The sequence below is a fragment of the Podarcis bocagei genome (genome assembly GCF_964188305.1).
Source record: "Podarcis bocagei genome assembly, chromosome: 3".
In the NCBI taxonomy this organism is placed as follows: Eukaryota; Metazoa; Chordata; class Lepidosauria; order Squamata; family Lacertidae; genus Podarcis; species Podarcis bocagei.
Window position 1 is genome coordinate 52797411 of NC_138127.1, and position 25515 is coordinate 52822925.

Consider the following 25515-nt stretch of genomic DNA (forward strand, 5'->3'; position numbering starts at 1 on the left):
GGCTGTGAGTAGAAGGCAAAACCTTCCCCAAGTAGCTAATTTCATTTCTGCAACTCACACTTTGACTCCATCTTCCTCTATGAGTTTTTAACTGGGAAATTGAGAATTGTTCTTTAAGGACTCAAATTGCTGTTCCGTAACCATATCTTAGCTTGAATAACTAAATTTTTATGTGATTTTTTTAAAAATTAAAAATCATTGTTCAGATAATACAGAAAAAGTAATGTTGATGAGGCAGGATGGCTTCCATTTATGAATTCCACGTGAAATAAGAATAACAATCTTTGCTAAAATCAGCTTCCTTTGTCAGAAGTTTGGGAAGTGGCTAGGATCATAGTAATTTTTAAGAAAGCTTTAAATACTGAAAGAAGGACACCCCCCCAAAAAAAAGTGTGAGGGGAAGTAGAGCCTCACATAAATACTCAGACATGGAAGATTTAGTATGCTGTGTTGCTTGCCCAGAAGCGTTTTTAGGGGCAAGAAGGTGCTATAAAACTAATCTGTAGTAGTAGTTCATTTGGGGCATGTTTTGCAAAGAAAATGTTTTTGAAGAAACTTGGTCTACTTAACATGGCCTGATTGATATAGAGGGGTAAAACATTTCTTCCATATGGTACTTTCAAACCAATCCTATGCACATTTACTAAGAAGTGAAGAAGTGAAAGGCACAGATTTCAGTAGACCTTGCTCTCAAATTCATGTGCATAGGGTTGTATCAGGCTTGTTCTTTTCACGCGCAGTCCACCCTGCTGGTTAAATTTAATACACTGATGCAAGAAATTAAAACAAATTTAAGTGAATAGGCAAATTTAAAACTGTCCTGGGAAGGAAGAAATTCAGTAATTAAGATAATAACTTAATAACAAGTAATTAACTTACCGTATTTTTCGCCCTATAGGATGCACTTTTTCCCCTCCAAAAATGAAGGGGAAATGTGTGTGCGTCCTATGGGGCGAATGCAGGCTTTCCCGGGCTTCCTGCAGCTCTGCGCCACCCTCCGGATCCCGGCACGAAGCCGCGCGTGGCTCCAGAGGGTGGCACAGAACTGCCTGCTCTCCAGGGTTTCCTGCAGCTCTGCGCCACCCTCCGGATCCCGGCACGAAGCCGCGCGGGGCTCCGGAGGGTGGCGCAGAACTGCCTGCTCTCCAGGGTTTCCTGCAGCTCTGCGCCACCCTCCGGATCCCGGCGCAAGGTCGCACGGGGCTCCGGAGGGTGGCGCAGAGCTGTCTGCGCTCCAGGGCTTCCTGCAGCTCTGCGCCACCCTCCGGATCCCGGCGCAAAGTCGCACGGGGCTCCGGAGTGTGGCGCGGAGCTGCCTGGGCTCCAGGGCTTCTTGCAGCTCTGCACCACCCTCCCGATCCCGGCGCGAAGCCGCGCGGGGCTCCGGAGGGTGGCGCGGAGCTGCCTGCGCTCCAGGGCTTCTTGCAGCTCCGCGCCACCCTCCGGATCCCGGCGCGAAGCCGCGAGGGGCTTCGGAGGGTAGCGCAAAGCTGCCTGCATTCCGAAGTCTGGTGCGCGCTGAAGAGCGCCCCCGGGCTTCACGCACCTCTCCGCAAGCCTGGGGAGACCGGCGCGGCTCCCTAGGCTTGCAGATAGCAGGCTGTTCTGGGGGCTGGGGTCGGGGGAAGCTCGGGCTTCCCCCGTGCCTGCCCCGTGCCTGGGGAGGGAATTTTTTTTCTTTATTCCCCCCCCAAAAAAATTAGGTGCGTCCTATGGGGCGGTGCGTCCTATGGGGCGAAAAATACGGTATGCCCCCCTCTCCTGATACTTGAAAATGGTTAAAATATGCACTGGGTCATATTGAGATTTCCCTTGCATGCCTGCATTTCATGATCCATTTCTGTTTATAGCTTCAAGATCTTAAATCCAAAATAGCCTCTAAAGAAGTATCTGTTCAGGAACTGAAGGCTGACGTTGAAAGCTATAAGGAGAACGATGCTAGGCAATCTTCTCTACTCCTCTCCATGCAAAGCAGACTCCAGGAGATTGAGAAGGAATCTGGAACAATTGCCTTTTCTAAAAAACAAACAGACCTGAAAGCCCAGGCCATTCTCCAGGAGAATTTGGAACTGAAAGAGAAAACCACTGAACTGGAAAGTAAAGTCAGGTAATGACATCAAACAAACTGACATCTTAACCTAAAATAATTGCCCTAGAGCAGCCTTTCCCAACCTGCTACTCTCCAGATGTTTTGGACCACACCTTGCTGGCTGGAGCCTGGTAGAAGTTATATTGGAAAACATCTGGAGGGCACAAAGTTGGGGAAGCACATGTATTTTCCACTGACTTTTTTTAGTTTCTGTGGTCAGTTGGAAGATGAGAGCTTGTATGTAAGAGCTAATAGGCTTAATAACACTAGCTTTTTGGGTAATTGTTTTAGGTGACCTTCATGGGGACTTGGTCAAAAACCTTTCTGAAATCAAGATATGCCACATCCACAGCATTCCCCTGATATATAACTAGATCTTAGTAGCTTGTTGGTTTTATCCTGTTTCTTTGGTGCCTAGAGATAGGGAGGTATGATGTAAAAACCTTTGTAAATGCACTATGGAGTTTGACCTAGACTCCTATTGAGTATAGTTTGTGACCTGATTTCTGATGGAGGGCAGATGTTTTAGAACTGGAATTTTGATTTGGTTTAGTTTAATTACATTTACATCCCACCTTTCCTGCAAGTTGTTCAGGGTGACATCTGTGAAGCCTCCCTGGAGAGAGCATTCCACAAGCAGGGGGCCACTACAGAAAAGGCCCGTTCTCGTGTTGCCACCTTTCAGGCCTCTTATGGAGTGGGCACATAAAGAAGGGCCTTAGATGATTAACACAGGGTGCAGGTTAGTTCCTTTGGAGAGAGGCGGTCCTTGAGGTCCTGAGCTGTTTAAGGCTTTATTGGTCAAAGCCAGAAACTAACGAGCAGCCAGTGCAGTTGGGCCAGGATTAGTGCAGTATGCTCAAACTGTCTTGTCCCAGAGAGCAGCCTGGCTGCAGAATTCTGCACCAGCTGAAGTTTCCACTGTGTTGATGTAAAAATGTTCTTTGTTTTGTGTCCATCATATAAGCTGTTTGGTTTTTTGTTTTGTTTTATATCTTTTTAGAACCTATTTGAATGAGTCCGAAGAGATCAAGACCCAAGCCTCTAAGGCCAGCAGGGTGCATAATGAATTCATTGCACACCTTTGTCATTTTTTTGACATGAGCATAATAGAGAAAGAAGAGCCACAGGAAATGCTGCTCTCAAAGGTTTATGTTTTATATAATATTTTGAGACATAGCCACATTTGTATGTATATCACACCAAACCCAGAGTTCCTATTTTTTACCATGTCATGTGCAGATGATTGAAGAGCCTAATGAGAAAGTGTGACATACATAGTGTCGTAGGGGTTTTGAGGAGGAGAAAGTCTGAAACCACAAATATTCAGCAGTGGATGTGCCAGAGCAGGAAAGCATAATTTGCAAGAAAGGACATGGTTCTGAAAAAAATGCAGGCATGGATCCAGATTCATATTGGAAGGTCAAGCTCATTTCCTTATCCAGGGCCACAGGCCCAGTTCAGAAAATCCCTTGGAGAATCCCAGTCCTGTTTCAAGAGCCCAGTATTAGGTCCAGGCATTCAAAACGGGCAGATTGCTGAAAGGGATATCTGGGAAGGGAGATGCAATCCTTAATGACAATAGCAACCCCTCCTTCCCGCCCACGTTGAGGTTGAGGTTACATCTGGAAAACTAGTGGACACATCAAGAAGAGCTTCTCAATTGTTCCCCTCCATCTACCCATGTTTTACATGCCAGGTTCGCATGTTCTTCTCATATCAAATCACAAATAGCTGCTGTTTTACCTTTTAACTGATCTGACATTTAAAAGCAGCATCTCTGTGATTTGTGGGACCACAAAGTGTTATTGAAACTGAGTGATTGACCAGAAGAACCAGCTGCGTTTCCCCCTTACCTGGTGTGTCCACCTTCTGCCACCATTCTACTAAAAAAGGTAAAGGTACCCCTGCCCGTATGGGCCAGTCTTGACAGACTCTAGGGTTGTGCGCTCATCTCACTCTAGAGGCCGGGAGCCAGCGCTGTCCGCAGACACTTCCGGGTCACGTGGCCAGCGTGACGAAGCTGCTCTGGCGAGCCAGAGCAGCACACGGAAACATCGTTTACCTTCCCGCTAGTAAGCGGTCCCTATTTATCTACTTGCACCCAGGGGTGCTTTCGAACTGCTAGCTTGGCAGTCGCTGGGACCGAGCAACGGGAGCGCACCCCACTGCAGGGATTCGAACCGCCGACCATGCGATCGGCAAGTCCTAGGCGCTGAGGTTTTACCCACAGCGCCACCCGCGTCCCCCTACTACATTCTACTACATACCCCTTATTACTTTAATTACCTTATTACCTTAATACGTTAATGATAGCTCTTCCTTTTCCTAGGCATTCAGAAGGAGCCCAATATAGCCTGCTAAGCACATTTCCAAGGTAATATAATTCTGATAGCCAAATGCACCCAAACAATCCTGTCCCCCTGAAACAAGCCAGTGGTAAAGGTATTCCAGTGGTTAATATGTATGGTAATAATGAAAGCAGCAAAAGACCTAAGACTGGAGCAATGCTGTAGAGCACAATCTAGCATTTTATAGGTGGTTGGCCCTAAGCAAGCTCCTTGCAATGTTTCTTGACATAAGACAGGTTCTTCCATATTCACCACCACCTTAAAGACTATTTACAGAAATACTGCAAAATTAATGAATGTTAGAATGATGTTGGAATGAAGTTAAGTGGTTTTAGCAGCAATGTTACAAAGGAGTATGTAAAAATGGATTGTTAACAGGTGAGAATCTAAAGTTATAATACATTAAGATAAAGGATTAAGATAAAAGCAAAGAGGGAAAGGATTTGCTGAATTAACTAACTGAACCGGAATACAAAAAAGGGAGGTGTGAGGAGGTCAGGGAAACAAGTAAATGAAAGACAAGACATGGAAAGATTGATTTGTATTTAACTGTTTTTATTTTTTTGTATTTTGTACTTTATTTTTTCTTTATTTTTCTTATTCTTATTTTTGTAACTTTTTCTGAAACTTTAATAAATATCATTATTATTTTTTAAAAAAAACATATTCACCACCACCACACATTTAACCTTGCTTTACAGCTCGATGCCCAAGAGGTAGAGAAACTGTCAACCTTGAAAAGGGATGTAATTATGGTAGTAAACCCAGCAAGTGGATATAGCATACCTGATCAAAGCAATGCTTCATACTTATCCAGAAATGGTTATTCTTTAGGATATTCTTTAGGATGTGTGAGATGTGGCCCAGTAATGTGTAAATATCTATGTTGTGAGACCCACGGAATAGCAATAGCACAGAGCTGTAAGGTTGTTTAGGTTATGGCAGAAAGCATTTGTATTACTTGAAAGAGTTTAACTGTGATTGGATCATGGCTTTAGTTTAAAAGAAAATAATTATAATTTGATAAGCAAGAGTATTTAAATGTGCATAAACCAGGGAGGGGTTTTTAACTAGCTTCCATGCTTCCAGATCAGTGACATGCACGAAGAAAATAAAGTACTAAAAAGACAGATTGCCACACTCCAGGAGACCACAAATGTTCATGACATGGAGTCAAAAGCAAATAGAGAAACCATCATGAGGCTCGTCTCAGAACTGAGCAAAGAACAGAGGCAGGCAGCATCCTGCTGTCAAGACATGGACAAGTTAAGTAATGTAAGTCTTTTTCATTTTTCTGTTGTGGGGCATCGAGTCTTTATGCAAAGGCTTACAGTACTTTGAAGAGAGGTAGGTGGTCACTTGTCACAAGTTTGGGGATGGAGAGAGAAGTATATGTGACAAAATGTTTTCTTAGAATCAGACTAGACAAGTGCAAGCATTTTTAATAGACAAATTGCCATATAGGGCGTTAACCTTTTGCGCTTCACAATGGTCCCTATCTGAACTTGGAGCCCCATGCCTGATTTCCATGTGGGGAGAAAAAGTCTCATTGATGTGAATGGGAGTTTTTTCCTTAGGAAAGTTGGAATCCTAGAGGGGCTTTAACTCTTTAACCCTTGTTCTCGATCCAAATTCAGATCAGGAACATAGCAGGAGAAAATGAGTTGAAGCTTCCCTACTCTCCATACTTGGGTTTCAATCCAGATCAGACCCCCTCACACTGTCCATTTGTTTTTAAAAACTTTGTACTTAAGGACACAGACATTTCTTTGTTTTGGCATATACCAACTGCAGGTGTCCCTGATTCTTTGCAGCTTCCGTCTTACAGTGAAAGAGCTGCCAGATGACATTTAAAAATTGATAAGTTTCTAAATTCTCCTGCTAAACAAGCAACTGTAATCAGGGGCAGCTGTTACACTGAAGTAAGCACATACACACAAACATATGCACAGGTTCCAGATGGGAATCATTTTCCTGCCTCTGGTCTCCATCTCTGTATGGGTCATTGCGAACTGGGGTACCTCGTTTTGATTTTTTTGATTCAGATACAAAAACCCCAAACTGGTTGACTGCAGCTACAAAAGACAGCTGTAGCAACTGGATTTTAATCCAGAAGCCATTCAAGCAACTGGTCATGTAATGGTAATAAGGTAAGCAAATGTGATTGTCCGCACAAAATTGTAGTGGTTCTCGGTGCAGGAAGAGTTCAAGAGTTACTGAAACAGATGTTCAGGCAAGCATTAGATATGAGAAGGTGAGCAAAGAGAAAAGATCATGAGTCACTCAGCTGATCTGGCTTAAATTAAAGGCTGATTTATCTAATAGATCTTAAATGGGTAAATGCTTTTAAAATGCATCATTAAATGAGTTAATGCTTTTTTAAAAGGAACAATAAACATGTCACATGAATCTTGTTGAAAACACTTCAGGAGTACATCAAAATATAAAGTTAAACTTATGTTTTGTCTGAAAACTTTAATGGTAAACAATGGAACTCAGTCACGTTTAACTTGCATAACAACAAGACCTTTGTGGGATATTGGCTTTCCAGAAAATATAGATTCTGTCAAAAAACACAAGGCACGCATCAGATCACATCTCAGCTGAACTCAATACAGTCCCGAAACTTCTATACTGTTGGTGATAGTACTTAGAGGAACAAATATGTTCTTTATTAAGGGATGTGGTCAGACATACAACTTATGAAATCATGGAACACATTTGATAAATGATTTGGATTGAAGTAAGAACACTGCTTTTGGGGTTGGTGGTCATGGAACTTCCCAGATCTCTTGTACAGTTATGTCACTCAATTCAAGCCCTTTTAAAATGTTCAGCATAGATGTCACACATGTTTACAGGAACTGTGGTGCACTTAGGAATTGTTGTAAAGGAAGGAATATGGCCCTTTGGAAAGTCTGTTTTGTAAGCATAGACTGCCTGCCAAAACCACAATGGAGAATACGGCAGTGACTTATTTGTCAAATATTAACATTTTGTTTTATTTCATGAGATATTGGAAACATGATCAGATCTTAATATATCAGTTGTTTTGAACACTTGCATTCAAGCCACTCACCTATAAGATCCCACCCTTCACCATACGTGATTTTGGGGCAGGTAAGAACAATTAAAAAAACTATTAAAAAATAAGAAAACCATTAAAACAGTCAAGACAGCAACAATGACTTTTTAAAGAATTGAAACTGGGTGAAACTTGATAATGGAAATTGATTCAACATATCTTCTTCTATCTTCAACTGATATTTTCTTGCCTTCATCATGATAAAGGCTAATTGGTGTGTGTGAAACACTGTGCAGTATAGATTTAAATAAAGGAGCCCCCACTCCCCTTTATCTGGTTTTGTATAATGTCATTGCAAATTTTGGTCTCTTTTTAAAAATACAAGATCATTGTAACAGCTTTGACGAGATGAAGTGTCATGGGAAGAACCTGAAACAAGAATAATAATTTAGGAACAATTTTCATTTGGACAGAGGGTAGATAGCTGCCATTTAGACCATTGCCAATGTCACTTTTTCTTTGTTTAAATAAGGGACAAAAATTCAAGTTATAAAAAATAATAATTCTGTTTCCTTGGGATTTTTTACCCCAGAGTATCTGAAAACTTTGTCAAAAAGGAACTTGAAGTAATTTATAAATCTTCAGTTGCTCCTTGGGACATATATTTTTTTTAAAATCCTTTTTTTATACAGAGACCTGTTCCAACCTCAAAGGCGGTACTATCACTCCCCGCTTCCCTTTTACATTGTATTGAATTAATATCTAGTTTCTCTAAAAGCATTTCCAAGGGTCAGTTCACATAATTCTATGGAATCTTCACATAACTGTCATAGAAATTTTTATAATAAATAAATACTGCTTGCAAATGTGCTTGTACAAACTACTTTGCCATTTCACTTCCGGTTTAATAGCAAGCCATAGTTTGGCATTCCATCCAAGCCAAGCAACCTATGCTTCATGTAAATCACAGTTCACCCACAAAGTAGGATCGTAAATCATAGTTGAACTGAGTTTTCATTCCTGATATTTGACAAACTATAGGTTTATAGTATTCAAATGGGCCATTGCACGAACGAAAAGGGACATGGTTTACAGTAACAATAGTTTTCTAGTTTGGAAGTAAAGTCAAGAAGGACCTGAGTGTTTCAGCTCTTTCAGGTTCACTGTTAAGCTACTGGATCCTGTGAGCTGTGTACTGTGTGTTTACTGTGCTAGATGCACTTAACTGTGGATAATTAATTCACGTCACAAGCAGAAAAGCTGTGCCACAAACAAATGAACATATTGCTTGTTAGGCAAAGGCTGCTGTCTGAGTTATAATTAATAACGGGTGCTACAAAAATAGTTAACTGAAGTTTGAAATTAGTAAAAGAAAACTTACTCCTTAGCACTGGATAGGCTGGATTAGAAGGCTGTTCTGAAGTAGGAGATCACATTATAACTTGAAAGTGTGGGTCACTTTTTGAGAATTGGTGAATTTTGCTGTAAGGGGCTTTCCTGTAAAGTAGCACGTATACTTTCTTGCCAGTATGTATATCACTGCATGCAGTAAACATGGATGCTAGGATATCTCTGCTTTCCTTGCCTTTTTGAGCATTATGGATATTAGCTCTGAAAACCATAAGGTAGTATCCAGCAGAAAATAGAAGGAATTCATCAGCAGAACTGGGGCAGGAGGCAATTTTTGGAAAATTGTTGTTTCCTCTGAAGCCCCCTGTGCCTCCCCTACATCTGCTAGGGGCACAGGGGTCTGCAGAGAGGAGGGAATAACTGAAAAATTCCTCTTTGCCTGGTTGCACTGACACATTCTGCAGTGGATGGAAGCCGTTGGACACTACCCACAAAATGCAGAAGGGACTCTGGTTCCCCCATTTTGATTCTTTCGCCTGCAATGGATGTCTGCCTCTCTAGTCTCCCTGAAAACCAGAAAATGCCACAGCTTTCTGTTAACTTTCTTCTATAGTTGGGAAACGTTTCCTAATTGTTTGATCTAAATCAGTTTCCCTGTCATTGCTTTTGCTTGTCGTCCCCTCTTAAACCTCCCCACCTCCGTGGTTCTGAGAAACAGTTTTTTGTTGCTTCCTTTCTTGCATCTTTTACAAAATGCTTGAAAATCTTGCTTTGCTCTAGGAGAGACACACCAAGCTCCTTCAGTCCTTCCTCAGATGATGTTTCTTTCAGGCTTCTTATCAGCCGTTCTTCTCTTTGAATTCTTTCCTCTCTGGTACACTCTTTGAATCACAGTGCCAAGAACTGTCTGCAGTTCTTCATCAAAGAATGAAACGAATGTAATCTGGAATGTTTGTTTTTCTCTCATTAAATGCAGGATGGCTGCTTGTAATCATCCTGTTTTTCTTTAGAGATTTCAAATTAAGCTGTATCCCAACCAATATCATTGTAATTTGACCTTAATTTTGTCCTTCCTTGCCCCAATATGAAAGAGTGCACCACAGATTATAACTTTCTTTTCTGTATGAGCTTTAGAAATAGGAAAAAGTCTCTGTGCCCCACATGCACCAACATGTGTGAGGGACGTGGCTGCTTTCTGGGCCTTGCATATGAATAGCAACATACGTTTTCTGTTACTCACAGGAGTGGTTGGAAGAATCTGTCCATTTGTTTCTCTTTGTTTCTAAACGATGTTGTGCTGCACCTGCGATGAGGAAAGAGTGCATTTGTTGAAATAATATTGCAATCTGAAATTGTTTCCTCAATTTTCTGTAATATCAGTAATTTAATTCTTGGCGCTGGATTAGATTCCTCCCCACCAAGATCTTTTAAGAAAAGTAGCAGGAAAATTAAATTAAATGGAAGGATGCCAAAATATACAAAGGCAGATTTTGTTGAATGTGACGTCTCTAATTAGAGTAGGTTTGAGTGGTGACAAGTATGCACTTAACACTTCTCATTCTTCTTATAAAGAATCTATTCTTAGAGTTGGGATAATTAGGGAAATAAACTTGACCCTTCAAATCTAGCATTCTACTTCCCATTTGGCATCCAGAACCAGATAAGTCATAAAAAAAAACAGAACAACCTTTCAACATGCACTCAGCTGGTTGCCTAATTCTTGCATTTTGCATAGAATAAAAGTATTTCCTATTCCCAGTTGTTAATCAGAAGGTGCATTAAACTTGTAGGATTAATAGCCATTGCTGTTTTTATAGATTGCGTCTAATTTAAACAGTTTGTTTCTGTGTCTACAAGCATCTAATGTTTTTATTGCCAAACTCCCACAGCGTTTCATAAATATCACCAAAATTTTGCTTTGCCAGTATTTTTTCTCTGAGGCAGTGAGTTTTGGAAGCACATTGTATGAATGAGAACCAAGCACTTTGTGTGTGTGTGTGCGCAGGCGCTTGCTTAAATTTTAGACTCCCTACTGCAACAGTGCCTCTCCAAAGCATCGTCTGTGCACAGAAGGCCATTCTGAGCTGATATGGAGAGTTTGTGATGGGGCAGAGAATCCTCATAAGTATGTAAGAATCTTAAAGGTATTAAAAGTAGGTGTCATCTAGTGATTTATAGGTGGGACTACATCATTTTATGAAATATATAAATATTTTCTCATTATTATTATTATTATTATTATTATTATTATTATTATTATTATGTAATCTAGACTTCTATGAATGGCATAGAGTAGGACAAGCAAGCCCAGGTCCGCATCCCCAAATATTCCCTTCTCCGAGGTTGTGCTGTGCTTTATTGTCTTATCATGGATGTTCAAAGGGGAAAGTGTGGTGAGCGGTGGACATGGCCCCTAAACTTCATGTTGATTACCCTGAATGCAGAATCTGCAAACCTTGTGCATTAATATAGCAAAGGGAAATTGGGGCTACAATATGATTGCTGTGGCTTTTATTTAGGATCTGAGCAGCACCACAGCAGCTAAGCAGAACCTCGAGAGGGAGATCAGAACCCTCCAAGAGAAACTGGCTGCAAGTCAAAGGGCTTGGGAAGTCTTGCAGGAGGAAATGAGCCACCTAAAGAAACGTTGCCATGAGAAAGAAGAGAACCTGAAAGCAAGCATGGAAGAGGTCAGGGCTGAAAAGCGTCTGCACGATGCCTTTAAAGAGCAAATCATCACCCTGCTTGGAAGCAGCTGCATTACAGCCAGTCAATCTGAGGAGGACATTGTAGAAAAAATTCGAGAAATGGTCCGCATGGAGGAGAGCAAAAAAACAGTATGTGGATGTCTATTGTGATTGCTTGAGAAGCTTGATTTTCTGTAGCTTATTTTCTGTGTGAATTGAAACCTTGCATGTGTTGGCTGCCTTGTTCTGCATAGACCCTTTGCAAAACAACAAGAAACAAACAAATCTAAGCCTTTCAGCTTTGGAGTTTAAGCACCACAGCATCTGCCTCATCATCCCGGAAAGTAAGCACGGGTACTTTGCAGACAATCCCAGAGCCCCATAGCAGAAGCATGTCCAATTAAATCAAAGCTGATCCAATCCTTTCCCTGACCACAGGTCCACAGAGAATGCATTTTTTGGCAGTAGTGCTGCTGCCCTAAACATTTCAATTTGGCCAGCCTGAGCATATTTGGCCAGCCTGGGTGTATGGCACAGAGCCTACTTTCCTTGACAATAGAGAGCCTTCCTCTTTTCCATTGCAGGGGAGATGATCTAAATAAGAACAATCTAACTAGGGAGAGGCAGAGCTGCAAACAGGCACTCATAGTAGTGGCATGGATGGAGCCTGCCTTCAAAAATAGTAGTAGTAGAATGAAGAAAAGTCCTCCGGTGGAAAACAATCTATGCACATAAATTATTTATGCCCTGTGGCCTTTCTGTTGCATGAGAATTTTGATATGTAAACTCATGATGAAAGTATGTGCATGCATGAATTACAGCATTAGATGTTCAGAGCTTTGCCAGATCACAAGGCTTTTGCAGAATATATGAACCCTGTCAGATTTCAAGTTGCAACAGCATATCCCACCACAATACTCAATCATTCTCTTTTTTCATCATTATCTTTTTGTTTGGTCTCTTAAATTCCCATTCATTACTGATAAGAATTGGTTCCATAACTGTTGACAAAACTTCCAGAGCCCACTCTTCCCTGTCTTTGAAGACTTCATGTGCGGCATTTTAAAATGAAACAGGCAAATTATGGGCAAAATTTTAAGTCTGTCAGGTGAGTTATTAGGAATAAAAATGATCAGTTTCACTTTTGGGAGGCCTGTCCATCTGTATATTGTGCAAGGCTGCTTTTTATTGTTAAAATTTCGCTGAACTGGAACTCAGTGACTGAGCAGAACTGTGTATATTGATGGTATAATTTCCTTTCATTTCAATTTATTGCTAGTGGGAGATCTCAGAGTGAAATCACAAATCAAGTAATAACAGCAATATTGAATTTTATCAACTTTTGCTCCTCCTGTGACTTTTTAAAAATTTATTATGGGTCTCCATATTAATTAATCTTTATAGCTGTCACAGCAGAATCCTACTCATAAGTAAATCCCATTGATTTCAGCCTTGCACTGCAGTGTATACCCACTTACTTGAGAGAAAGAGTCACTGACATTAATGAAACTTACATCTGAGTAGTATATCATGTGGTGCAGCACCCAAAGTGAATATTTGCTTATTGTAAGACTTTCAGAGTAGTTTCCAGTTGAAAATGCATTGAGTTAAAATAACAGTATCAGCACTAGTTGTGACTGGTGTTTTATTCAGTTAATCCAGGAAACAATTTAGCTTCCATGTTTTTGCACTAAGGGTGGAGAAGCATTTCGACTCTTCAGGGGTGCTGTATATAATAATAATAATAATAATAATAATAATAATAATAATAATAATAATAAATAATTTATTATTTGTACCCCGCCCATCTGGCTGGGTTTCCCCAGCCACTCTGGGCGGCTTCCATAGAAACCAAAAAACACTAAAATATCATACATTAAAAATATGGGATATCTGTTGGACACTGCATGTCCACAGTGGCCAGGAGCCAAAAATTGGTGTCGTCCACATCTACTGCACCCCTAATACATGCACACACATCCATCAATTCTCTCTCTCTCTCTCTCTCTCTCTCTCTCTCTGGCTTGAAAACCACTTCTGTTGACACTGCAGAGGGAGGTGCAAGCTGTACGGGGAGGCCCTGCAGGCCACACCCCTGCTTTATACTAACTGAAGTTTCTGAGTAGCCTTATACATTGTGTTAGACTTAGGTGGAGGTTACCTAAGATACATAGCTATCTATGGTCAAGAAAAGCGCCAGTGGGGAGTTCACTGAGGAATCCGGCAAATTAGCTGAAGTACCTAGGTGTCTTGAAGGTTGGCTGGCTTGAACAGGCTGCTCCACCGTACCACTCTACCTTCACCTGCCATCATTTTGTGACTGGTGGGCCTTAGTACTTTCAACTGTCTCAAGTGGGTCCTGGGGCTAGAAAGTTCGAGAACCCTTTATATTTTAAATTGGAAAATGAGCAGGTGAATGAACCCCTTGAGGCAGGAGTGATGATGATTGGAGTAGAGCATGTTACTCTTGCAATGGCGGTGCTATTCCTACTCCATGTCGTGGAGGCTGCTGGTGAGGTGGGGATAACTCTCCATGTAGTAATAGCTTATAAATGTTACCTTTGAGTGGAAAGATCTTTTAGAATTTCAGTGATATCCTCATGGCAAGAATAGCTTTGATAAAAGAGACAAAACTTTGGGACTTGTGGTAGCAGGTGGCTGGGAAGTTAGAGCACCCTTTTGTTTGGAATGGAGATGAGATTGTTGGGTTTGGTTTTCCAGAAGGATTCTGAGCCATGGCTCATGAAATGCTGTACAAGTGGGCTTGGCAGAAACATTTCGGGCTACCACAGAAAGTAGGGTGCATACTTGTCCATATAGAAATGGCCACTCTCAGTGAAAGCAAAGATGGAAAAGTACTGAGTGGATTTACTGAAGAAAAGTTAGCCTTAGACAAGCACATAGTACAGATTTGTCCTGCTTACATGGCCCCAGAATGATGTCTGTCAATAAGGAAGAGTGCACTTCAGCCTCTGGAGAGTTCCTATTTGAAGGTCAGGAACTGAGATAACAGTGTCAGAAAAGACTTGAGCATACTCCAAACTTGTTTTTCCAAGGGAAGTGCTATCAGGTTTTTTGGCTGGAGTGCAGATACACTTATACTTGATCGATCATCTGCTGGCCTCTTCAAAAAAAAAAAAAAAAGAAAAAAAAGAAAAAAAAGAAAAAAAAGAGTGTAAAATCAAATCTAGCATGTAGTGTTTAGGTGCAAGGCTCAAACAATATATATTTTTAAACGCACAGAAATTCTAGGTTTTGCTATTAAATAAGTTATCTAATATTTTTGCCTATATTCCAACAACTCATTGAGACAGGTGAGGTGGTAGAAGTGAGGCTTTGAGGCCCACATTTTAAAATAGCTAGTGTAGGATGGTGGTAAAGTCATCTAGCATGTGGAAGCTTTGGAAACTATGTGGTCCTATATTTTTGAGAAGGTTAAAATGATATAATAATCTTCTTGTGGTATCTCATAATGCCTGCACTCTGGGCGGGTTGTATTATTGTGCTGGAAGTAGAGAACAAATAACACCCCACTGCTGCTGTCACTTTGTTTAGATGACCCTCAAAGCTTCAATTCTTTCATCATTCCTCACCAAAAAAATTCAATAACCAAATCCATTTTGCTACATTAGGCTATAGTCAGAGAGCCAATGGGAAGCTGCAAGGTTCTTACCCTGCCTGATCTCTGGCCTTCACTAAGTCTTACAGGAAGCTGGCATATGACTTTTTCCCTACTGTCCTGTTGACCAAAACTAAAAAGTTACAGCATTAATTTTTAATTGCTTTGACTAAATTTGCTAATAGACTTTTGTCATTTACTTTGTGCCCTTGTTTAGGCTGTTATTTGAAGGAGATTACTCCATTGCCCTATCTCTTTACATAATGGCCCTAAAGGGGGGGGGGGACGATGACCCACATTCCCTGGTTGGGTGGTGGATTGCCAGGTTTTTCCATCTTTCCATTAGGAACAGCTGGCTTGGTTTGTGCCTTATTATTGCTTGGCTTGATGTTTTCAACTGTGCGGCTCACTTGTTTGCATCTCTTTGTTGCTGTTTGCGTTTCATAGCATTTATATACAACCTTTACCCTGTGTGCCTCAGTCTCGGGTAACACAACTCGTTTGTATTTGAAATGTTGCAACCTTTAAGTGCTGAAGCGGGCAGTGGAAAAGTTGTGCACATAAATGCTTGCAAAATCAGGCCAGCTTGCAAACACGAGGTTTACATCTGCTAATCAGGAACACAATTTAACAATATTTTGAGAATGGAGCTAAAACTGTACAAATAAATACCTAAGCCACTACAGAGAAGTACAATTAAATTTAAACCATCTTATTAATGTGGTGAGTGGAATCTAATACTCTTAATTATAAGAGTCTAATGGAAGATTTGTAAAGTTAACAGTTAAAACACATTTTAATCATTTATACAGGCTTGCATAATAGGGTTTAGTCTGTTTTTTTGGCTTTGGTTACCCTGGTTTTAGGTTTTTTGTTTTAAGTCAGCGTAAAATGCATGTCTTAAAAGCATTCCTGTTTTAATGTCAAATATGTTTTAAAAATATATTAAGTAGTTCATTCCAAAAGTCAATCTATTGCTTGCCTCATGCCTCAGCTGCTTTCAAGTTCTACAGTTTAATAGATCCCACCCTTGTTCCTGGCTATTTGGCCAGAGCGTGGTCTTACTGGCTTCTCACACCACGGCCTGTCATATTTTATTGGTATGTGGTCTTTCTGTCCAATTTGAAACCTAGTTCATTGTCCAGCTTGCCTGCCACAAACTGTGGTCCAAAGCCTGTTACTCTTCTATCTGTCTCTCATCCCCACCCAGCCTTTTGTTTCTGAGAAGGACTTCTGATTTGGAGAAGTCCATGTAAGACAGATCCCCATTAGTTAAGTTTTGTATGTGCTTGGCACACTGAATCAGCCTGGCACAATCTATAGCAGGCTTCCTCAAACTCGGCCCTCCAGATGTTTTGAGACTACAATCCCCATCATCCCTGACCACTGGGCCTGCTAGCTAGGGATCATGGGAGTTGTAGGCCAAAAACATCTGGAGGGCCAAGTCTGAGGAAACCTGATCTATAAGACTGCAAATTCCAGTGATGGTTCAGTGATGGTTGATTGGCAATATAAGATGTCATCTGTCTGTATTACAATCAAGTAATCAAATACATAATTAAGAGCTGGTTGGCAAACAATCTCAGGCTTGAAATAGCTATTTGTTATTTATTCAAATACAGTGTTAAAATGCTAGTTGTCATATGCTTATTTGTTGTGTAATCTATTTCTGAAAGTTTGGCAATGCCTCTCTTGCACCACAGTTTAGTTTCAAGCTCAGCCTCTGACTTTAGTTTGCTTTCTCCTCCTGCCCCCCTTAGATGGTATCCCAGCTTGAAAGCCAAATAGCTAAACTGACTGAGGCACTGGAGACTCAGGCTGTATCACACCAGGAAGTTTTGCAGAGGACCAGAAAAGCAGAAAACAAATCTGAGACACTTCACGATCAATTGATGTGTCTGGAAGCAGAGCTGGTATCTGGGGACGTGATACGAGATGCTTTGAAGCTCGAGAAACAAAAAGTAATAGCTTCTATTCATAGTATGTGCACAAGGGTAGCTAGAGAGAGAGCCCCAAATGCAACAGAATTCATGTTCCAATATGCTGGTTCGATCATATTATTATAAACATCTTCTGATGAATGAGTAATTCTTTCAGTAAGCTTGACCATTTCCAGTCATCAGAATAACTCATGTAGCTGACCACTGCTGCTCAAGGTTCTTCGACTGCATTATACTGCACTTGCAAGTACTGCCAGGAACCCCAAAGGATAACTTTTACATTTGCCCAGAGAAAAAGGAGTTAGTTTTGAGTTTCAAAGCTAGCTGAGAAAAGTGGCTGATGTTTCATGGGGTGCTTGGGTGTTTAGATTAGCACTGCTTGCTGCATGACTGTTTCCGTACCTACAACCTGCAATATCCTAGTAATGTAAAAGTTATACACATTACTAAACCAAGAATCTTAAGGAGTTGGGCCTCTAAATTAGGGATGGGGAACCTGTGGCCCTCCAGATGTTGCTGGACCACAACATTCACCATCCCTCACCGCTGGTGATGCTGGCTGTGGAGCATCTGGAGAGGTTTCCCATTCCTACTCTAAAGGAAACTGACTATGTAAAGCTCTCCAGGAACTGCCTAGAAGTTGGGAAATGGGGAAATGAAACAATATATTTAATATGAGATTGAAGAGTTACTGACAAACCACCTAAGCTAATTTTAGGAGCAAAGCTTGAAAAGAAATCCAGTGCATTTCTTAGGATCTGCAAGATGGTGCAGTTTCCCATCTTGGTTAATTTGGCTCCAGAGATGTAGTCATAGTAGTCTGTTACAGCAAATACACAAAATAGCTTTGTAGCACTTTAAAAGACTTACATTTGTTTGGAGGGGGGTTGCTTTTGGTACACACCAATGACCTGCGTTATTCAGAACAGCCTTTGTTGTTTGCTTTCTGATTTGCACACATTAAAAATGTGCTATATACATGATTGGTGTGATAGTATAAATGGGAACAACAGGAAAATAAATTCAACTTCTGCGTTTAATAATTCTGATACGGTAGCTTAATCTAATATGTATCCCAGCAAGCTGTTCTTTCTTTCTTTTTCTTTTTCTTTTTAGAACTGATCTTTCCTGCACATATTGCCTCTTAGCTAATTTGCTTTATAGGTCATGTTATGCGGGCTCCTTCCAGCTAACCTTGGCCCCAGTTTCAAAACCACCTACTGTGAGAAACACATATTTAGGACATGTTGCTTTTTAAATGACTTTCCTGGTGTTGAGAGAGAACTGTCTGCAGGAGGTCATTTTCTCATATGAATCAGGGGAGTGACAGCTTGGTCAAAATCCAACATTTCCCCCCACCTGCTAGATGATTCTGTGACTGTGGCTCTGGGAGGGAATGGGTCATTCAACTGGATGTTTGCTGAAGTAATATGACCCTGGTGGCTGAGTGTTTGGGGGAAGGCATGCTGATAAAAATCAATATGGAATTTAGGGGAAGTTATTGCTAGATCATCTGCTACACTTATTAAAGAAAAGTGTCTATGTTTATGTGACTGCTAACTAGCTTAAAATGCCAATTATGGCAAGTCCAACGAAACATAAGAAACATTATTGAACCTACCCTGTGGTGTGAAGATGGCAAAGAAGCAGTTTTTCTCCACCACCATTGCATGTTCACGATGTCATCCAGCATAGCCTTTCTGAGTGGTTCAGGGCCTTTTGCTGCCTGGCCCAGTGGGAAGATATGGAAGAACTGTAGCTCAGTGGTACAACATCTGCTTTGCATGCAGAAGGTCCCTGGTTCAATGCCCAACATCTCCAAATAGGACTGGGAACATCCCCCAGGTGAAACCCTGGAGAACTGCTGCCAGCTCAGAACTGCTGAGCTAGATGGACCAATAATCTGTCTTGATATAAAGTCTTCCTATACCCAAGCAGACCCTGTTTTGTGCACACGAACCCTGCCTCAATTCCACCAGTTATGTATAGAAATAATTACATTATCAAAGTACCTACTAGGGAAAAAGAAAGCACTTTTCCTTTTTGAATGTATTTTTGTTGCCTCTTTTCATTTATTTCTGCATTTCTTCCCATTCTCTGAAGTATCTTAAATTCCTGGATCAACTTTCTGAAAAGATGAATCTTGACAGAATGGCAGCAGATATTGGATTTGATATGAGGTTGGATGCAGTATTGGCTCGTGCAGACCAATTGATCAAACTGGAAGGAGACACGTTAACTGAGAATAAGATCATGGCTCGCAATCTACAAAGAAAGGTAGGAAAAGTGGAGCAAGATTTGAGAATACCACCTTTCAAAACATAATAAAGTGCAGTGCCTGATTATTTAGACCCGCATGGCGTAGTCACTCTAGCAGTTAGTGTCAGATCAGTATCAGAGAGATTTGTTGTGAGTATAAAAATGGGGGAGAGTGACAACCATGTATGCTGCCTTGAGCTTTTTGGCAAAATCCTCCCCATCACTTTTGACAGACCTTTGAGCAGAAGCAAAAGAGAGAAATTTGGGATAGGAGGTTACAGTTCTTAGAGATTCCAGGGTAGTGGGAACATCATTACTAGGACCATGTATGAGGGAAAAATATGGTTTCCTCTATGAGTAGGCTATGGGGTCAGTCATATCTTTCGTAGTGTCCAGGTAAGAATTCTTCATCACTACATAGTGTCATTCCCAATTGCTTTAGTGGCCCCATTTCTCAACCATACAACAGCCATTCTGTTGAGTGATTTGCTGCCTAAATGCAGCTTAGTTTTAAAAGCAATCTCCGCCTCCCGAGAAGAACAGAAAGACGCAAACCCTCAGACAACATCCTAAAACAGTAACACATTCCACTCAGTCACCCAAATCTCCACTGCCCCCACGTCAGTGTCCACCTTCTGATCGGCCCTTCAAAGATCCCACTAACATTTGCAAAAAATGTTAACATTCATGTTTTCTGTGGGTGGCAAATAAATAAATATTCACCATTACATTTCACGGTGAAGTGTGATTTTGTGGCGTGTGTATGTGTGTTCACTGCTTTTTAACTTTTCAATGTAGTTGAGAACTCAGAAAGAGCAGCTTGACAGCAAAGAGCTACACATGAAACTTTTGCGTCAGAAGATAGCACAGCTAGAAGAAGAGAAGCAAGTGCGCACAGCCCTGGCTGTGGAAAGAGATGATGCCAACCTGATGGTCAGAAAACTACAAAAAAAGGTGGACAGATTACAGAATGAACTTGCCTTAGCAAGAGAAACAAATACAGACCTGAAAGCTAAACTGGCTGACACCAACGAACTGAAGGTGGGGAAATATGATACCTATCTCTTTTAAGCCATGCTCAAAAGGTGTACAAATGCCAGTGGATAGTTTAAATTTTACATATGTGTATCCAAAACTGTTCAGCTCATGCTGAGTACTGGGCAAAATAGAGCAATTTAGAAATGCTGAGAAATTTGTGTTCTTCCGAATCTTGGACTTCTGCTTAATGTCTTAGTAGCTAATAACACAAGTCTATACAAGTCTACTCAGCACCACTTGTTTCTGGGTAAATGTAGGCAAGGGCCTTGGCAGTAGAGCACACACCCTGTGTAGAAATTCCCCGGATTAATTGCTGGCTTCTCCCCCTCTCCGGATCTGATTACTCCAAAGCATGCATTTTCAGCCCCACATTAAGGGGAGTGGAGTTTAACTTTCCCTTCACACCATTTTCTAATTGAACCACCCCCACCCAGCCAAAGCTGCAATTTATTCCGGGGGGGGGGGGGAGATATACAATGTCTTATTCAACAAGGCAAATAGCCATCTGGGGTAGCAGGATTTAGATCAATAAAACAGTGCAAGGGCATGCAGAAGGTTAACCGCACCATCCTCTGCACCCCAGCAATCAAAAGTGGCTGCTTTTACATAAAAAATGTAAACCTCAAGAGATCTCAGCAGGGATCTCTCACATCTTATGTAGTTTAGCTTTATACCCCCTTGCGCTAGATAGCCTACTGTTTACACCCCTCCTGAGGCAACTCTGGAATTTGTTCACAGATCAGGACACTGGAGCAGGACAGAACCATAGAAGATCTAAGCAAGTCCCAAGAGAAACTGGAAAAGATGAAGGCAAAGGCTGAGAAGCAGCTGACCTCTGTCAAATCAGAGTTGCATGATATAGAGCGTGAAGCAAAGGAAGATAAAGAGAAGGCCAAAAGCAGACTGGAATCTGTTACCAGTGAACTGGGAACACTTAAATCTACTCTACAGGCAGTGATGAAAAGAGAGAAACAGGTATGTAACAATATGACCGATAAGCAGCTCTTGGCATTTCATAGAATCATAGAATCATAGAAGAGTTGGAATAGACCACAACCCCCTGCCAAGCAGGAAACACCATCAGAGCACTCCTGACATATGGTTGTCAAGCCTCTGCTTAAAGACCTCCAAAGAAGGAGACTCCACCACACTCCTTGGCAGCAAATTCCACTGTCGAACAGCTCTTACTGTTAGGAAGTTCTTCCTAATGTTTAGGTGGAATCTTCTTTCTTGTAGTTTGGATCCATTGCTCCGTGTCCACTTCTCTGGAGCACCAGAAAACAACCTTTCTCCCTCCTCTATATGACATCCTTCTATATATTTGAACATGGCTATCATATCACCCCTTAACCTCCTCTTCTCCAGGCTAAACATGCCCAGCTCCCTTAGCCGTTCCTCATAAGGCATCGTTTCCAGGCCTTTGACCATTTTGGTTGCCCTCCTCTGGACACGTTCCAGTTTGTCAGTGTCCTTCTTGAACTGTGGTGCCCAGAACTGGACACAGTACTCCAGGTGAGGTCTGACCAGAGCAGAATACAGTGGCACTATTACTTCCCTTGATCTAGATGCTATACTCCTATTGATGCAGCCCAGAATTGCATTGGCTTTTTTAGCTGCCGCGTCACACTGTTGGCTCATGTCAAGTTTGTGGTCAACCAAGACTCCTAGATCCTTTTCACATGTACTGCTCTCAAGCCAGGTGTCACCCATCTTGTATTTGTGCCTCTCATTTTTTTTGCCCAAGTGCAATACTTTACATTTCTCCCTGTTAAAGTTCATCTTGTTTGTTTTGGCCCAGTTCTCTAATCTGTCAAGGTCGTTTTGAAGTGTGATCCTGTCCTCTGGGGTGTTAGCCACCCCTCCCAGTTTGGTGTCATCTGCAAATTTGATCAGGATGCCCTTGAGTCCATCATCCAAGTCGTTGATAAAGATGTTGAATAAGACCAGGCCCAGGACAGAACCCTGTGGCACCCCACTAGTCACTCTTCTCCAGGATGAAGAGGAACCATTGATGAGCACCCTTTGGGTTCGGTCAGTCAGCCAGTTACAAATCCACTGAGTGGTAGCATAGTCAAGACCACATTTTACCAGCTTCTTTACAAGAATATCATGGGGCACCTTGTCGAATGCATTGGTGAAATCAAGGTAGGCTACATCCACTGCGTTCCCTTCATCTACCAGCGTTCCCTTCATCTACCACTTAGCAACTTGGTATCTGAAGCAATTTCGGGTGTGTGCTTTAAATGTCATATTCCTTTTTCTTGGTGTGAGTTTAAAAAATACTCTTTAGTTTACAAAAAGTTAAACTCCATAAGTGAAAGAAGACTTCTTTTTTTACTAGTGTATTATTTATGCCATTTCAAGGTAGTTGTTGTTGTTGTTGTTTAGTTGTTTAGTTGTGTCCGACTCTTCGTGACCCCATGGTCAGGCACTCCTGTCTTCCACTGCCTCCCGCAGTTTGGTCAAACTCATGTTGGTAGCTTCGAGAACACTGTCCAACCATCTCGTCCTCTGTCGTCCCCTTCTCCTTGTGCCCTCCATCTTTCCCAACATCAGGGTCTTTTCCAGGGAGTCTACTCTTCTCATGAGGTGGCCAAAGTATTGGAGTCTCAGCTTCAGGATCTGTCCTTTCCAGTGAGCACTCAGGGCTGATTTCCTTAAGTATGGATAGGTTTGATCTTCTTGCAGTCCATGGGATTCTCAAGAGTCTCCTCCAGCACTATAATTCAAAAGCATCAATTCTTCAGCGATCAGCTCTCACTTCAATACATCACTACATTTCAAGATAAAGGTAAAGGGACCCCTGACCGTTAGGTCCAGTTCAAGTCTGTTAAGGTAGCCAGTGCCAAAAAGAATTTGCCAGTCCAACTCTTTTTACACAAATTCTCACACTCAAACGCCCCCTGAGCTGTGGAGATCACAAATTTGTGGGGTGGATGCTGTATAATGTCTTAAAGGCTTCTGTATATAAAATACATAATTGCTATCTTACTTCCAAACTTCATTGAGTCAGTATATTGGTAATTATACTGATGGCACTGGCTACAAATATAAAAGCACTGACTACTCTTTAGGGGTTTACGTGTAAAAAGGATTTTTCAATAGACCTCTCAGGGGACTAGTTGGCAATCAGGCATCATAGTGATCAGTGTACTGGCTGTGTTGGTTCCATGTGAAACAATAAGCATTCAGTTCTTCCTGTTCTTCATCCAGAGCTATTTATTTCCCCAGCTAATGTTGCTCTCTCACAATCATTCCACCTCAAATGGCCTCAGAGTAGATGTAAGCACCTCACCTTCCTTCCCTCCAAGCTCTCCACAGCTTGTTGGACTACAGCTCCCTTCAGTCCTGACCATTGGCCACGTTGGGTGGGGCTGATGGGAGTTGGAGTCCAATGATAATTGAAGGGGTTCCAGGGAAGCCTCTTCTGTTTTGCTCTGAAGAAGCCTCTTCCCAGGGCCCACAAAATATTGGACAGACCTTCCTTACACCTTCATAGCCAGAGTGGCTTCTGCATTTTATACAAAAGCTTTGAGATTAAACTGCTCACACAGTATAGCACAGCACTCATAGAATAGAAGTGGTTGCCCTTTTCCATGAATAAAAGTAGTTGATTTATAGAAAGCACTTCATTTGATAATAGCACTGCTCTTTGGCAGATTCCTGACAGCTTGTCTTTATTCTCAAAACAAGGATAATGCAATCTGTTGCATCAAATGCCACCTATTCTAATAACACCAGATTAAAGAGCACAAACAATTGTAAGCATTTGGAAAAAGACCTTTTTGGACACAATGAACCACAAAGATCTGAATATATTTTGACATTGATTCAAGTCATGCAATGAAGTGTGTAATATTTAATGTGTGGTTGCAGTATAAAATAAACAGAACTTCAGATTCCTTCTCAACTGCTTTGACTTAAAGTTATTGAATTTTCAAGTTGGATATTTTGCAGAAGACAATCGCTTCCAGCTTTTTTCCTGGAACTGAGCAGGAAAGAAAACCTAAGCTGAATATTTATTTATCCATCCATCCTTCTTTCTTTCTGACTACTCAATACTTTTCGTGGAGGTGGTAAACCTTGAAGCTGGGTTTTATCATTTCAGATAAAATCCAAGGACTCATATGACTGACTGTTCTTTCATACAAAAAAATAATAATCCTTTCTGTACAGAAAGCTAGATGTCAAGGATCTAGCCTTACTGAGTCATGCTAGATTTCCACATTATTATTTTTTTCTGTGGAGATGTGCATTTCTGCTGAGGTGAGCTCTCCCACACTGGACATCTTCAGGCAGAGGCTAGACAGCCACCTGTTGGGTATACTCTAGTTCTGGGTTTCCTGCATCATTTAGGCACTTAGACTAGATGGGTTTTACAAGTCCCACTCCAACTTTGTATTGTTTTATGTGAGTACCTACATGCATGAAGTGGCATAGACCAAGCCCATAAATTCAACATGTACAGTGGTACCTTGGGTTACATTTGCTTCAGGTTACAGACTCCGCTAATCCAGAAATAGTACCTCGGGTTAAGAACTTTGCTTCAGGATGAGAACAGAAATCGCGCAGCGGCAGCAGCGGGAGGCCCCATTAGCTAAAGTGGTACCTCAGGTTAAGAACAGTTTCAGGTTAAGAACGGACCTCCAGAATGCATTAAGTTCTTAACCAGAGGTACCACTGTATGTGAAAGTCAGGTCAATAATGCCTCATTATAATTTATTTTAATTTATAATCTTTATTCAGTATTATGTAACAAAGAAAGAGAGCCACTGCATCACACCCAACAGACAGACATGCATATACACCACCCATCCACACACGCATGTCCCATCCAGAGAGAGAGAGAGAGAGAGGGAGACAGAGAGACAGCAAAGATAGGGCGAGGGTGGAAAGTCAAGGGCCATTGCTGTAGCCTCCAAGTCTGGCAAACCACATTGGACAGTGATACTCAAGTACATTGCTAAACGCCATTGGCTCTGTCTCCATCCACTTCTGGCTTTCATTCACCATCCGCATGAAGCATCTTCCAATAAATACTCTCACCCAAAGGAGTACAACCACCAACAGAGAAAAGATTCTCCATCCTTGCAAAGAGTCCCTGCCAGATTTTAACACCCCACTTTGGTTTTTTTTTAAAGGACATGTAAAGCTTTT

At 41.4% G+C, this 25515-nt stretch overlaps 1 protein-coding gene across 1 annotated transcript in view; it reads left to right on the top strand.

Annotated features, from left to right (window-relative positions):
• The window catches only part of LOC308583297 (uncharacterized protein), a 61349-nt gene that overhangs the window by 32934 nt on the left and 2900 nt on the right, over positions 1-25515 (top strand). The window contains exons 11-18 of the mRNA XM_081187111.1: positions 1851-2107; positions 3093-3237; positions 5530-5715; positions 11335-11652; positions 16882-17082; positions 19165-19338; positions 20119-20361; positions 21097-21333. Coding sequence (XP_081043237.1) covers positions 1851-2107; positions 3093-3237; positions 5530-5715; positions 11335-11652; positions 16882-17082; positions 19165-19338; positions 20119-20361; positions 21097-21333 — 1761 coding nt within the window. The remainder of the gene's footprint in view (positions 1-1850; positions 2108-3092; positions 3238-5529; positions 5716-11334; positions 11653-16881; positions 17083-19164; positions 19339-20118; positions 20362-21096; positions 21334-25515) is intronic.